At 41.5% G+C, this 15148-nt stretch overlaps 1 protein-coding gene across 4 annotated transcripts in view; it reads left to right on the top strand.

Moving 5' to 3' along the window:
- The first annotated feature begins 318 nt into the window (after positions 1 to 318).
- Positions 319 to 15148, top strand: part of LOC130161779 (arf-GAP with coiled-coil, ANK repeat and PH domain-containing protein 3-like) — a 59216-nt gene continuing 44386 nt past the window's right edge. For all 4 annotated transcript variants that reach the window (XM_056365142.1, XM_056365141.1, XM_056365140.1 and 1 more), the window contains exon 1: positions 319 to 766. In XM_056365142.1, the coding sequence (XP_056221117.1) occupies positions 720 to 766 (47 nt within the window). In that variant the 5' untranslated portion in view covers positions 319 to 719. The remainder of the gene's footprint in view (positions 767 to 15148) is intronic.

The following is a 15148-nucleotide window of genomic DNA, read 5'->3' as shown; positions in this document are numbered from 1 at the left end:
TATTGTAGCCTACAATATAGACTCAGAAATCCGAGATTAAATTCTGATTTTCTGGATTAAAGTAAACAATTCAGATACTGCTTTATACTACTTTTGTAATAAGTTTGAAGTTTGAAGTATTGTAACACGTTTTAGGCTCAGGTTTTGAGTGTTCTGTGTTTTAACTGGCTGCTATAAATTTCTCCTTGGAGATAAAGTTCAAATTGAAGCTGATTATCACATTTATACTTAATTAACGAAGAAGCTTGAAGTTTGCATTAATCTATTCTGTTTATTATTATTAAATAGGCATATATAAACTTTATTATGATTTCATTGGGCTATATTGTTCCTACTGAAGATGTTAGGCTATATTCGTGAAATAAACTTTATAAGGCAAACATTATAGATGTCATCCCTCCTCCCATGATTCCTCCTGCTTTGTCAAACAGTGTTACGGCAGGTTGGAACTAGTCGGCGCTCTCGTCTCCTCCTTTAGTCTCCACGCTGCAGCTACGCCTCTCGCCCGTCTCGACAGCAGCGGCAGCAGTGTAGTAGTAATCTGCTTGCCGCGCACTTAAACTCGCATTTTGTGTCACGGTGCCACCGGGAGAGGGGCGACAGACTGCTGCGCGTCCGGGGATAGGCTACCAGTCACCATCTGCAAAGGTTCAAGCGACATCCCGCTGCGGGCAATGACATTTGTAGACTAAAGTGGGAATACACGAGAAAACGCAAAAATGACGGTGGACTTTGAAGAATGTATTAAAGATTCCCCCCGATTCAGGTAAGGCTGGCTCCTCTCAGGCACATCACATCGGTGCGCAAAAATGGCACACCTTCTTTTACGCATGATTTTTTTTTTTTTTGAGACGGGGGCTGAACGCTTCTTCTCATGCAGAATATGTGGTGGCATCAACAGAGCAAATGATACGTGTGTGTGTGTTTAATGCCTGAATTCACCCATGTGTTCAACAGCATGATGTCGTTTTTCTCTCCGTTTTTCTCTAATTTTCTGCTTTTTCAAATCTTCAGTTGTATTCCTTAGATTTTTTTATGTCATCAATGATCTGATGGTTAAAACAAGCATTTACTGGAAGACACGCGTGTGTCGGTGGTTCCCGTGTGATTGTGTGATTTTTGAATGTGGCTTGTAACGTTAGCTCTGCTCATATGAGAAGAGGGACACTCATTGCCTCGCACAGTGAGGATCCATTTTGCTTGAGTGTAGAAATCTGAATTGATTTTTAGTCCTAATGTCATGCTTCAATTAATTAGTAAAGAGCCCTCTTTTATTGAGTCCTTCTAATGTGAGGGTGTGTGAGAGGTTACTCCTGTGTGTGAGTGTTGCAGCATGGCATACAGGTTGGGTGCAGTCTGCTCATATGCTCACAGAGGCGGCCCTGCAGTCACCCAGTGTGTCTCTGTGGTAGCAGACTGGAGAGGAGATGCCCTTGCAGCAGCAGCAGCAGTAGCATCAGTAGTAATGGCCTGGTTGACAGAGAGGCAGCAGGGAGAGGGGTACGCTCATTCTCTCTCTCTGCAGGGATGGCGCTCGTATCCTGGGCACAGATCCAGCTGTTTGGTCCCTCGCCTGCCCGCTGGAGGGTTGAAGCCACACTCGGTCCACGTGCCAGTCTGGCTGCAGTCCTGTGCAGGCCGACTGGAAACTAGCAGAGGAGATTCTAACAACATCCAGGCCAGGGATCCCCTGTTAATTGTGTCAGTTTTTGATGGGCAGCAGATATGTGGTCAGTGTGTTACTTACAAGGAGCAGAATGTTTGTGGCCTATATTCTGTTTCTAGACAAAGACATGTTTAGATTCGCGAGTTTTATTTTTTCCTGTCTGCTCTTTTGTTTCTCTGTGTCAGCGTCTGTTGAGTGTTGTCTGTTCTCTCTGTTTGCCATTATCCCTCTCCCTCTTCCTCTCTCTCTCTCCCTCTCTCACACATAACTTACCCTGCATGTTGAACATTATGCATGTCCACAGACTAACAAATAGTCAGTGATTTGAGTGAGCTGGTAGACAGTGGCAAACGACAAAGGATCTGAGCGAGACAGGCTTTTGGAATTGATGGATGGCTCAGGATGGAAGGTCACAGGAAGAGACAGAGAAGCAGAACACATTCAGTCACTTCCCTTTTTCTGCCTGGTTCACTTTCCCATGATCTTATGAGGATTGTTATTTGGAAAATTCCACCACTGACAAAGGAAGCTGATGTTTTCCTGGATCAGGTTTACAAGCAGCAGGAAAAATGTGATTGCGTAATACAGTGATCGTGATGATAGTGATGAAAAAGTGATAATTATAGTAATGTACCTGTGTGTCCTTTACATACAAATAGCTGTGATACTTTCAGTTTCTTTCAATTTCAATTTTGAGCGGTGTACGTTTACATGCACACTCGTTTCTCATTTTTGAGTCTTGTCCTTGCTCATATTTTGGATATGACTTAAACATGGAGCATGAGAAACCTTGTTTTTCCTATTATATTACCAGGTTTCTGATCATCCATCATATGTTGAGTTTGGTTTCCGGCTGCCAGGACACTGCTGAATTTGTTTTCTCCATCTTGTGACCAGTGTCGTTTATTTCAGCATGTAGATCGTCATTACGTTCTTTCTCATCAGTTTAGCTACTCATTTTGCATTTATTTCAAATTAAGAGTGCTCTGTTGTTCATTATAACTTCATCCAAGATTAACAAATCAATCCTCAAACTCTGTTCAAAGAACCAAATGAACTCGATGAGAATTAACGGGATTATTTCAGCCTGATAACGGCACGTTAGCCTGAATTAGCCAAACTGCATTTGAAGAACAGGACCCAGGACACTTGTGTGCATTTAAACTCGCACATTGTTCCCCTGCAAAAAATGACCTCAACATACATTTGGCCTTGTCCAAAGGGCAAATGCATGTGACAAAACCATGCACCTAAAATCATTTAATGCAAAGGTGATGGCAGTTACAGTGAAGACAGAGACAATGATCTTGAAGTTTCAAAAGTTTTGAATCCAGATAACGTGGTGTGTCCTAAAGAGAGACTCTTTTCAAGGTTTCATAACTCCCAAAACCCAACGCAGCCTAAAAATTGGCATGTTTTTTTAGTGCACATTTATTTAAAAAAAAAAAAAAAAAAGGGAGCAGGTCTGTTGTCAGCATTATGTGACTTTGCCAGGTAATTAAAGACAGTCATGGCCAAATTTCCTATACTACTGGAATGAGTCGTGTACCGGTTTTCTTGTTCCTCTGTGTCATTCTGGAGTTAAAGCAATAAGAAGAGCAGAGATCCAGTCCTGTCTGTCTTCCCACACATGGTGCTGAAACACACACCCTCCCACTGCAGGTCTTAACTTGTGCCAGTGCTGTATGTGTGTGTGTGCATGATTGGGTGAGCATGAAAGAATATTTAAGGTATGTCTGAGTATCTCTAACACACAGCTTTTTGTTCATGCTCTTCCCCACTTTATTGTGTTTACTAAACTCTTTTTTTTTTTTTTCCTGCCCTTCCTTTTATTCAGCAGTCACCTGCCACTTTCATTCATTTTCTAACAAAAGCTGAGGTGACGCGTGTGCACCTGCCGATATAGTTGTTGAGACTAAATGGTTGTAATCTGATTCCTGTGAGGCACGATGCTTTCAGATGTTTGGCACCGCTGGTTTAGTTTTCAGCTTGTCCATTCTCACGGCTCATTGAGGTTATCATGCGTGTGGTTTTATTTTGATGGCAGAACAGAACTACGTTCGGACAAGTTTTCCCCAAGGTCATTATTATAAACTAAAACCAATCTACTTGAACAGGATGTTTTTATAAGCGCATTACTGTGATTGTTTTACTCATCCTCTAGCAAACATGTAGAGCACATTACTAATCAATTTTTGTAAATCACCTTATAGTTACTGATCTGCTGATCCTAAAGGGAAGTATTACATTACCCTTATATTTATATTTAGTATTTTCATTGACTGTGTCGTGATGATACAAGTATTAATATCCATATGTGGGTGTGAGCTGTTGCCTAGCAACAGCTGCTGTAAGAGAGACAAATGAGAGCTGGGAGAAAAGAGGACAGAAAATTTAAGAATGGGAAAGGAGATGGGCTCTTTGAAAAGACGCCATCATTATTTTGACTTTCTCATAAAGAGAATAATTTAATTGTTTCGTCCATAAGCACTAGTTAACCTCTTTCAGCTCAATAAGCAATCTAACAGGGTTGTTTGGTGTCTGTCCATGTATTTCCTTGTGATATATTTTCCCACACGTTTGGTAAAAGTAAAGTCATCAGTAGTGTAATGAGATCGATCAGAGTAACTGCAGGTCTTTGTGGTGTTGGTGAGGTGCTGCTGTCCCATGTTGAAACCCTCACTTATTGATAATATCAAGCTTAAAGTAGATGTATTGTGGCATCTGACAAAACAGTAGCAATTGTTGCCTCTAAAAATAGTTATCTCAGGTCAGTGAGTGTACAGCTAGGAGTTTACTGATCTGCAGAACCAGCTGCACCTGTCTGCCTCTCTATCGGTTTTCTGTCTCTGTCTCTCCCGGCCTTATACTGTATACAGCATCAGTCTATCCATACAGGTTGAGTAGGTGAGTCAATGGGATTCAGAAAGTGACGGAAGGCGACAGACAGGCGGAGAGGAGGCACAGTTTAGTTGTTAATGTGCGTTACTCAATCTCAATCTTATAAACCATAACAACAGGGTTGAGTCACTGCAAAACCAGTAGCCATTTAGACTGTAAACAGATAGGAATCAGTCTGTGCAATCAGTTGTGAATAATTTCCCATAGGACTGGATAGGATTGTGTTACACTCACCACATTCGTATCTGCACTTGAAAGTTGTCAAACCTGCATGCTAGCTTACCTCATATTCAAATAATCTCTTCAGGTAGCGACATGTCACACAGGAAAATCTAGGTGAAGCTAACAATTGTTAGACTTAATAAATAAATAAATGTAGATAGATGTTTAAACCTTTCATTTATCTGATCATATCTGAGCAGCATGGTTGCCAGTCGAGAAGTTCATTTTTGTTTTTCTCTTTGCAGCGTCTGGTATCTATTATGCTCCCTGTCAGGTGTGTACCTCCTCTGTGGTTGCTATGGGTAACTGCAGAAAAAAAAAAAAAAAAAACTGATGAGAGGTCACAACCTGTCAGTGTGCTTTTTGATAGAAGCGGCTCCTAAAGCCCATATTCTGTGGGAAATGTAAACGATGTAGGTCTTATTATGCCTCGCGAACCAAACCCTTCCTCTTCACCTTCACTTATATAAACAAGGTGTTATTACTTGTACTGTTTTCCAGTTCCAGTTGGTTGTGTTATAGTCCATCTTAAACTAACATAGATTTTTAGCCTTGAACAGTTTAATTGTCTTACTATGAAGTAAATCTTAATGAAAATACAAAAAGAGACTGTCTACACAGGGTTAAGAATGTCTCAAGTTTGTATATAGCAACTAATGAGTAAAGCGGCTATGGTAAAGGTTTTAAAAGCACTATGTAAAATGTCTCATTCCTGGTTTCCTGCATTATTTGAAAAGCATGTCTCCATTTATTGGCAGATTAAAGTGCTTTTTGATGCTCTAGATATCTGTCTGGCGCCCTGGTTTCTTTTAACTGTCTGGATTTTTATTCCCTACTTGCATCATCATCACCTATAATCCTCCTTTTACACACATCATCACTTCGCTTGTCGGTGATAATGAATTCCTTTTGGTCAGTCGCCTGTGAAATATGTAAATATCCACCGCGCTGCCCTTTCTAGTCAGAGGAGGGGAAGCAGATCTGCTGTTGCCAGGGGTGATCAGTCGCTTTGACCGGCATGGCAACTACCTATCCCCCTGTCTCGCTCCAGGATGTAGCGAGAGAGGCTCCTTTCAGCCCCTTTCATCACAGAAAGACACACAGCTGTTTGCAGTGTGTGCCAGCGGGCAGGTTTGTACTTCAGCAGAGAGAGCACAGTTGTACCACTCGCAGCGTGAACGGGAACGGCACATGGTGACCTTGAAAGAGTGCAGATGATTTCACAGGAGAAAAGAAATTGTATTAAAGTGCTGAATAAGATTGCCTGTTGCCACAGAAGGCTGACGTTGATGTCCTGCATGTCTGCTAATGTGATGATGCCTGGAAAGTGTCTCAGCCTGAAGCCATGGAGGTATGAAGTGCCAGCTTTCAGCCATACACCCATCGCATTACACGTCTGGTTGTCTTTAGCTTTTTTCAGACCTCTTTCAGAGCCACAGTGACCCTCTGAACTTCACTAGAAATAGATCTTCTCTACAACATCAAGTCCTTGGCAGAGCGTTTAGAGAGATTCCAGACCACTCACATTAAGTTGCTTATGTCAAGACACTCATTCCCAACCACTCTTCCTAATGCATCCATGTACACAGGAGATGTGCTCTGACAGAAAGAAAACTACCCTGCTGGCCCAGAGTCCCTATCCTCTTACCCTCCATATATGGAGGTTCTGCATCCATTTTAAAGCCTTTATCAGTCCTGCTTTTTGTTATGCTAAAGACAACTTTAACAAAATTGCTCTGCTTGAGAATTCTGTGTTTTCTCTAAACCGCTCAGACCTCAGACCTTCCATCAGTGTTTTCTGGCAAACACAATAAAACAGCAAGCAAATCTCTGGCATTTGGCCCTAATCTTGAGGGATTTGCTCTCTGAGCAACAGGGTTTTTCCTTTGAAGGTGTAAGACGGTCAGACAATTTATTTATGCTCAATATAGTCCCATAGGGAGGACGTGTTTATGTAGGTTTAGTATCTCTCACATGAGCAGAGGTTAAAAACCAAGTATTTTTTTTTTTTATTTATCTGTATGACCAATAATTATTTATTATGTATGTACAATATAATACTTTATAATACAATAAACTTCTGTAGTTTTACAATTTTAGAGTGAAATTGACATGACAGCACTGCCTAATATTTATATACCTTCACTGTGTTAAATTCTTGTGTCGTTTCAGTATGATGCAGTAGTTTGACTTTTCACTTCAGCTCTTGTCATTAGCTCCACATTCTTTTATGATGGGATATAAAGCGCTGAAAGGCTGCACTGCAGTAGATCGATGATCAGGTTAACAGTAGTGGATAGTTTTTTGGTGAACTCCTGATGGCGTTAATGGTGAGATTGGTAACTGTCCTCCTCCTCTACCATTTAACCACCAATTGACCTTTTAAACTCTCATAACCCACAAGTGTCACAGAAAGACAATGAAGAGCATCGGGGCTTGTAAAAAAATATCTGACATCCCCCATCAGTTCACATAAATATTTTAGTTCCCACTGTCTGTGTGTCTGTGTGTGTGTGTGTGTGTGTGTGTGTGTGTGTGTGTGTGTGTGTGTGTGTGTGTGTGTGTGTGTGTGTGTGTGTGTGTGTCTCTAAAGGCAGAGGCGAGCCAAAGGAAACACGCCTTTCATGTCAGAAGCATGAAAAATTGCTGTCACTAGATTTGGTCCCATTAGCGGCATCTATGTGTTGTCTAACCCTCTAATATGCAGAGCTGTGCTGCTCTTTTTCTCCTCAACAAAGAAAATTCATTGTTGAAAGACAGTGGACAAGGTGAACAAAGAGGGCAGCCCAACCCCTGTTTTTCCTGTGTGTTAACTGAATTGATGCCACTAAATGACAAAATGATGTCAGACTACTTCAGTGAATTTAGAGCCAAATTGACTGACTACTGAACTTGCTCGGAAACAGGATCAGGGCTGCTTGCCTGCTCACAAATCTGTAATTCCTGCATGCCGCTCACATGGAGATTGGGTATTTACCAATAAACAGGAGCTGAATGCTTAATCCAATGGTATCATTAGTACAGAAACCTTATTCAGATGATAAAAGAATAATAATAATTATAATAATAACACGCATGAAGACTTAAGAGGAAACCTTCAAGCTTTGCCTGAACCTAAAGCATCATACAGGAGCAGGTGTGTCACTGCCCGTCACTGGTGATTGATTGAACTAGGCCTGCAACACATCAGGAAGGCTTAACAGGAATATTTGTTTTATCAGAGCCCCTCCACCCACTAACAGTTTTAACAACTGTGCTTTTAATAAATCAAGGCTATTTTTGTCATGAGGTGTTGATCCTTGTTTCTGGAAGCTGAAGATGATACACAATAAATCAGAATGGAAATATTCAGGAAAAACTATTAAACATAGAACCATAGCTTATCTTGAGCTACGCTGTCATGTTACGTATATCAGAGAATACTATATTCTATATATTAGTATATTTCCTTATCAGCTAAAGAATGACACATCAAAAATGATGCTTTTATTTGTTTGATGGGATATCTTGCACATTTCATAGTTAGATTTTCAGTTTGTCAACGATCAGAATTATTTTACTACGTCTGCCTTTGGAAATAAATTGTCTGAATTGTTTTTGTTAGAAAAAAGAAAAAAAACACAAAGTGTTTGAAAAGTAATAAAACATGATTCACTCCTTGTTGATTTTTAAAGGGGCCGTCCACATGCTCTCTCCAAATCTTTAGCAAGGGCTGATGGTTGAGTGTTGTAATGAAGCATATATGGGGTTTTTACTGTGTTTCATTGTCCTTATCCGGTTTGCATTTGTGCCACACATGCACGCATATGTGCACGTGTGCCTGCTGGCTAGCATGTAGGCTAATCATATTCCTGTGTCGGGCATACAGTAGTTTGACATGTTCACGAGAGAACATCAGTCCAGCACGTGGACACTTCCACTGAATCCACAGTGCAGCAGATTTTCTGCCGCTCCGCTGCACGTGTTGCCGGGGGACTTAGTGTGGGACCCATTTATGAAATAGGATTATCAGTAACCACACTCTCTGATTAAATCAACTGGATAGCCTACACACCCTATTACAGCTCACACACTATCAGCCTCTTACCCTGAGACCCTCAATACAATTTCCTGTTCCATTCAGCAGCGGAGTGCAGGATAACTGAAGTAGAAATGCAGAAATTGGTCGGACACAGTTTATGTCTGATCGCAGTTCAAAGGACTCGTGATCCTTCGATCTGTTGCACGGACTGGATTTCGTTTTGTCAGTTCAGGTGCCGCTCGCCACGGCTTTATGGTTTTATCAATAATACCACTCTGACCTTTGCCTGGGCTATTTTAAGACCAGTCCTGATGGTAGTGAAGCTGATGTCACGCTTAGGACCAATTCTTTCTTCAGCTCTCTACAGTGGCGTTTGGAGCTCAACAAAACATCAATTTGACAACACATGCTCACAACACAACCAAATGTGCTGCAAGAAGCATAAACAACAACGACAAGTGTTTTGCAGGGGACACTTAAAACGATGAACCGGGCTGGGACGCCCTTCTTGTACAATTTCTTTTGTGTGTATGTGAAGCGCATCTGTTGTCCAATTGATTTGCTTTCTGAATTTGCTTCTGTTTTCTTAAGCTGCAGTGTGTTGAGCTCTCAGGCCAAATGAAAATGAAAATTTGGGCTGCTTTTATTGGGTGGATTGTTATCCCAAAATATGATGGAGCTAGCTAAAGATATGCTCCATGGCCTTGAATACACAGGTTACTGCAAGTTAGTCAGACTTTCACCCCATTACATTACAACAGAAAGACACACTGTTTAACCCATTCCTTACACTTTTGTTTTAAAGCACCGTTCACCCTGCTTCAACATGTGGAGAAATCTGAAGCTTCAAAGACCTGCCGTGCCTGGTTACGGTTGCTAAGCTTTGATTGGACAATCAATTTTCAGGTGAGGGGTTAAGCGAACAAGTATCAAGTCCTGGTCACAACTGTAAATGCCTCTCTTTCTGAATTCAGTTCTTCAATTACAGAGCAGTGATTGATGTCTAGGTCGACTAAAGGGTAATAAGCAATTTAATTAAAATCTCCTGATTAAAATAATGACCTCATCAATAAAGGCATGATCATCATCAACAGCAGCATGCACTCTGAAAAGAACATTACTCACATGTCAGTGTAGCTCAACGTGAGAAGGATGTTCAGTTTAAAAGGACTGAAACACTGAAAAACAACTTTTGCACAAGGTCAGTTGTGATTTGTGACAGGTGTCGTGGTTACTTCCTCTAACCACCGATGCGCAGATCGAATTTGATTCCCGTCATGAACAGCAAGAGCGAAAAATGCGGCACAAATTGAACCTTCTCACAGCTCTCCCGCTGTCTCACAGTTCATTGTAAAGACTCTCTCTCTCTCTCTCTGTGTGTGCAAGCATTCATTCCCACTGGGTCCCCGCAGGATTTGGTCGGGAGTTTGTTAAAATCCTGCCAAGGCCTTTTGAAACTCAAATCAAAACTATTAAGTAAATTGCCTGCATCTTGTTCCGGGGCTGCTTTCTTCTTCTTGGCACTACACAGGATCTTTTCAGTGAGAAATGTTTGTCTATCCTTGGGTGTCATGCCCAGATCAAACACTTCTTTTGTATTCACGGAGCTGCGGATTTCGAGGGCTTCCTGGTTTCAAAACCCCATTTGCTGGTTTGGCGTGCTGTGGCAGTTATATTTTTTTTGTTATAACCACTGGCAGATAAACAAGCAGACAGACTTTTGGTTTAGGCGTATAGAGGTTAAGTGCTCAATAATGGAAGCCATGTTTGAACTGTGAACCCCAAAACACGCTGTTGAGAGTTCACTCCACAGGAAGTTGTTAAATATCACAAGGGAAACAAGCAGGACCAGGCGGCATGTGGTATGTGGAATGCATCTGTGGTGGCCAGACTTCACTGCTAACTGCCACACATTTAGGCATGCATGGATAAACCCGCTCAATATGTTATACATATATATTTATATATATATATATACATTAAAAAACTGTTAAAAGATGTAGCAGCATGTGTTTGCACACACAGGAAACATCAGAAAGACTGTTGGTATGCAGCATATGGTGCAATAGTGTGACATAACCATTTATATGGTTGTATTCTGCAGGGTGAAAGGGTCAATCAGCTGATGGTTTCTCACACTGCAAACCAAAAAGGTCCCGGAGGAGAACATGGTCTCTCCAAACTGCTTGATGCATTAAAAAAAAAAAAAAACCTAGAACTTTCAACTTCAGGGTGGCTTTTTGTTTGTTTTGGATTTTTCATACACAATTTTGCAATTCTTTATACAGCCGAGTGGAAAGATCAGTAAATCTTTTCTCATCCTGAAGCATTTCTTGGTCAGGGTAAACCATTTAAAAACTAAACTATTCCGTGAAACATCATCTCTCGTCCTCAGTGTTTACATCCAGTTCAAGTGAGTCACGTCAAAACTTAGAAATGTATCGGTGAAAAGCCTGTTCCACAAGCTCATGTGTCCATCACAGACAGACACACACACAAACACACCATGAGTCCTGCTGATGTTTATGAGTATATCATTCACGATCAGGGATGGTCAAAGAAATCCCTGCCTCTGACGTTGGTATGACTAACAGTTGTGGTCCTGTAAAAAGAGACATTTAAGCCACAGACGGATATTTGTCATATACGTACAATGTGGGAATTATGTGGTGTCACCTCGCCTTCAAAAAACAACCCGACTGGTTTAACCGAGAGAGAAGAGACAGAGAGACAGAGAGAGAGAGAGAGAGGTCTTTTGTCAACATCTGTCCTCCCTCTACTCAGTGATTCTCTCTTCCCCTGCCGCTGTTACAAACATTTGTCTTCCTCTCTCTTTCTTTTGACGTCTATCCTACAGGTATTCTGTCCTGTTCTCACCCTTTTACCTCTCTTTCTCTTCCTCCCACTTTCTCTTTCCTCCTCCCGGTAATGCAGATGTAGGATGGATATGAATCAGTGTCAGGGCTGCAGCAGCACGGCTGATTGGGTTTCAGCAGATTACCTGAGTCTGTCTGTCTGTTCTTGACCTGAATGTGTTTAGAAGGGTGCGGGGTGAGAAAGTGGTATGACTGGAGGGATGATGGATGACTGATGAGACAAGAGAGATGATTGATGATTTAAAGGACGGACGTTTGTAGGAGAGAAGGGACACAAACAACAAAAGGGGTAGGTGGACTGGACGGATGGATGAACGGACTCGGAGGAGGTGTAGAATAAAGGACAGTGGAAGGAAGACAGAAAGCGGAGACAGATGAATGGTCTGGATCGTTACGGTGGTGCGAGCTTGTCCTGGTAACCTGCCTGACGTTTCACATATTTATACACTAAATGCGTCACGAGTTACGCTGTGAGCCGGACATCCATCTGGGCACCTAAGCATGAATGAAAACATACACACACACACACACACACACACACACACACACACACACACACACACACTGTTGAAAACATTTCCCAGCTAAATTTACCACAAAAGGAAGTGTGAGAGGACAGAGCTGCAGCTGAGCAGAGGAAATGGACAGCTGTCTTGTCGAATGGCGGGCGGTGCTCGGACACAGTTTCCCTGAGGTGACAAATGAAATAGCTACGGGGTTTAATCTGGCTCACAGCCGTCTCATGTGGACTAGGAGGAGAGATGGTGTGTGTGTGTGTGTGTGTGTGTGTGTGTGTGTGTGTGTGTGTGTGTGTGTGTGTGTGTGTGTGTGTGTGTGTGTGTGTGTACGCGCTGACTCTCACTCTCTCTCACATCTGGGATCCAGTTGAGCAGCTGGTTCAGATTTGGCCCGACTTTCTCTGCCTTTGTTTTATTTTCTGCTCTCTCAGTTCTGTGCATTCTGGTTTTCCTCTACATCCTATTATTATTTCTAGCTTTAATATGTCGTTTCTTTCTTCCTGTTTACTCTTGTGCCTTCTGCAGCTCTTTCCGTCGCTCTTTTTCTCTTCCTCCACCCACATTCCTGTCGCCCCGGGCAGAATGTGATGCTGTGTGGAGGAATCTAAACCAGATTGCGTCAGAATTTTTGGACCACTGACTTTTTAACTTCCGGTGTCTTTAGTAAACACCTCCATTCACCCGCTTGGTTATACTTTTTTATATATATATATATATATATATATATATATATATATAATATATATATATATATATATATATATATATATATATGTTTCATCTCTGCGGTGATAGATTTAACATTGATTGTTCGCAGGTTGTTGACACAAGCTTGCTGCGTGTTTGGCAGCACACCAGCCCCGACTCACTGAATCCAAACACCCCTGCGCTGCTAGAACCACAAGTGTGATTGACAAGTCAATCTTCTGCAGAGACGCGAGGAGCGACGGGAACACTGATCGCACTCTTAGAAGCTGATGGCTTCCCTTTTCTCATTCTCCGTACGTGATTCAGCCCGTATCCCTGGCCTCAGATCTCTGTGGAATCCCTTGCAACCAAATGAAAACATTCCCATCTGCCGTGTCAGCAGTCCCACACTTTCTTGGATCCATCATTCCCACCCCCACAAAGTCGCATACACACATGCACTCTTTGACATGGGGAGTGCTTTCCTCCATTTGTTCGATGGATTGCCCATCGCATACAAGTGGGGAAAAAAATCAGAACAGCTGAAGCAGTCACCGGTCCATAATGGACAATATGTCTTGGAGCAGGAAGGAAGGATGACCATGCTCAATATACCATTGCTTTGGTATGTGATAGTCATGGCGGGAATTAAAGTCTGTTTCTACTGTGTGTGTGTGTGTGTGTGTGTGTGTGTGTGTGTGTGTGTGTGTGTGTGTGTGTGTGTGTGCATATGTCACTGTGGAGTAGACAGATGTAGCTAGCTGAACAGGGAGGTTCTGTAAGAGAGATTTTGGCCGGAGAGAAGGGAGATTAAGACTCAACAGTATATGAAACAAGCATAACTAAAAGTTTCATGGTGACTGCAACTTGCGGTTTTCTTTGGAAGAGAGAGTCATAAACCAGATCGGAGCCTGGGCGGTCAAGGCTCCACTTTCACTGCAGCCAAACACATTTTATTCCCAGTTTATTTTATAGATGCATCAAATAATAGAAGTGGCGCAGTAAATTTAAACTTTATAATTCCTTAAGAATGGTACAAGACTGTTATACTTGTCTTTGTGCATTGTATTAACTTTTTAGTGAGGCATAACTTGAGTCAATTGATTTCCAAGTTTGACTAAAGAGCCAAAATTGTTTATAGGCTAACATGTGTCTAATTAGTCCAGAATGTGTTTTTCCTCAAGTCCAGTGTTACATGTAAAAAAAGATTTCTTGAAACTTTGTCATTCCATGAGTTAAAAGTACAACTGTCAGTAAAACATGTCATCTGTAAGACCGGCTGATAGTAGGTTTTTAATTGCATTTTAAATATCTTATATAACAATAACATTGGCAAAAAAATGCAGTTTCCTAACAATTTCCAAGAAAGGACCTGATATGTAACCGTAGATTAAAGTATTATGTAATTCGGTGCTGATTGTAGGGAGACTAGAGAGAAAGTTCAATTCACTTCCAATTAATTACTTCCAATTAATTGCTTGGAATTAATTAGATTTTTATTGAGTCCATAGCTGGATTTTTTTCCCCCTACGGACAAGAATATGAAGAATCAAGTCTCTGATAATAAATGAAGATTTGGGTTGGGTTTACGCTGATTTATTAGTTTTCCAACCATTAAGATCGTATCAGGTCTTTCAAAGAAATCCCCCTCAAGATTAACAGCTGCTCATAAACTCAATGCAACTAAACTCACCTCATCAAATGTCTCAGAATACTGTCTCCATTCACTCCATCACTGGCACCATATTACTCCGTTCCTTTCAGGAAACTTCCTCAAAAATTATTATGGGACCTAATAACCTAATAACACCTAAAATGTTATACAACAGATTTGTTTTTTAGGAAGTCATTCCACTCACACACACACACACACACAGACACACACTTTGACTGTAACTTCATACATGTTCCAGACCCCGGCTGTCTGTCCGGCGTGCTTTGTTTCTCTAGCTGTCTCAGTGTGCGGGGGTCTTGCGTAAGACCACCCCTTGTGTTGATGTAAACCTGTCTCTTCATTCTTTCTCAAATGCTGAACCTTCCCTCCACTTTCCATCCGGTTTTCTCTTTTTTCCCAATACACCAATGCTGCACATCGTAAGCATTACTCTATACGTAGAGTGCACACACGCAGTCATATTACATGTTGTAACACTTGTGGTCGATAGCCGTTGTAGTCTGACTGAGAAAATGCTTGGATTTCAGTGGAGTGAATGGATTGCCATATCAGGTCAACAGACACTGAGCATTCACAATTACT

The sequence above is a fragment of the Seriola aureovittata genome, chromosome 2, assembly GCF_021018895.1.
Source record: "Seriola aureovittata isolate HTS-2021-v1 ecotype China chromosome 2, ASM2101889v1, whole genome shotgun sequence".
Lineage (NCBI taxonomy): Eukaryota > Metazoa > Chordata > Actinopteri > Carangiformes > Carangidae > Seriola > Seriola aureovittata.
This window is presented reverse-complemented; position numbering and strand designations above follow the sequence as displayed.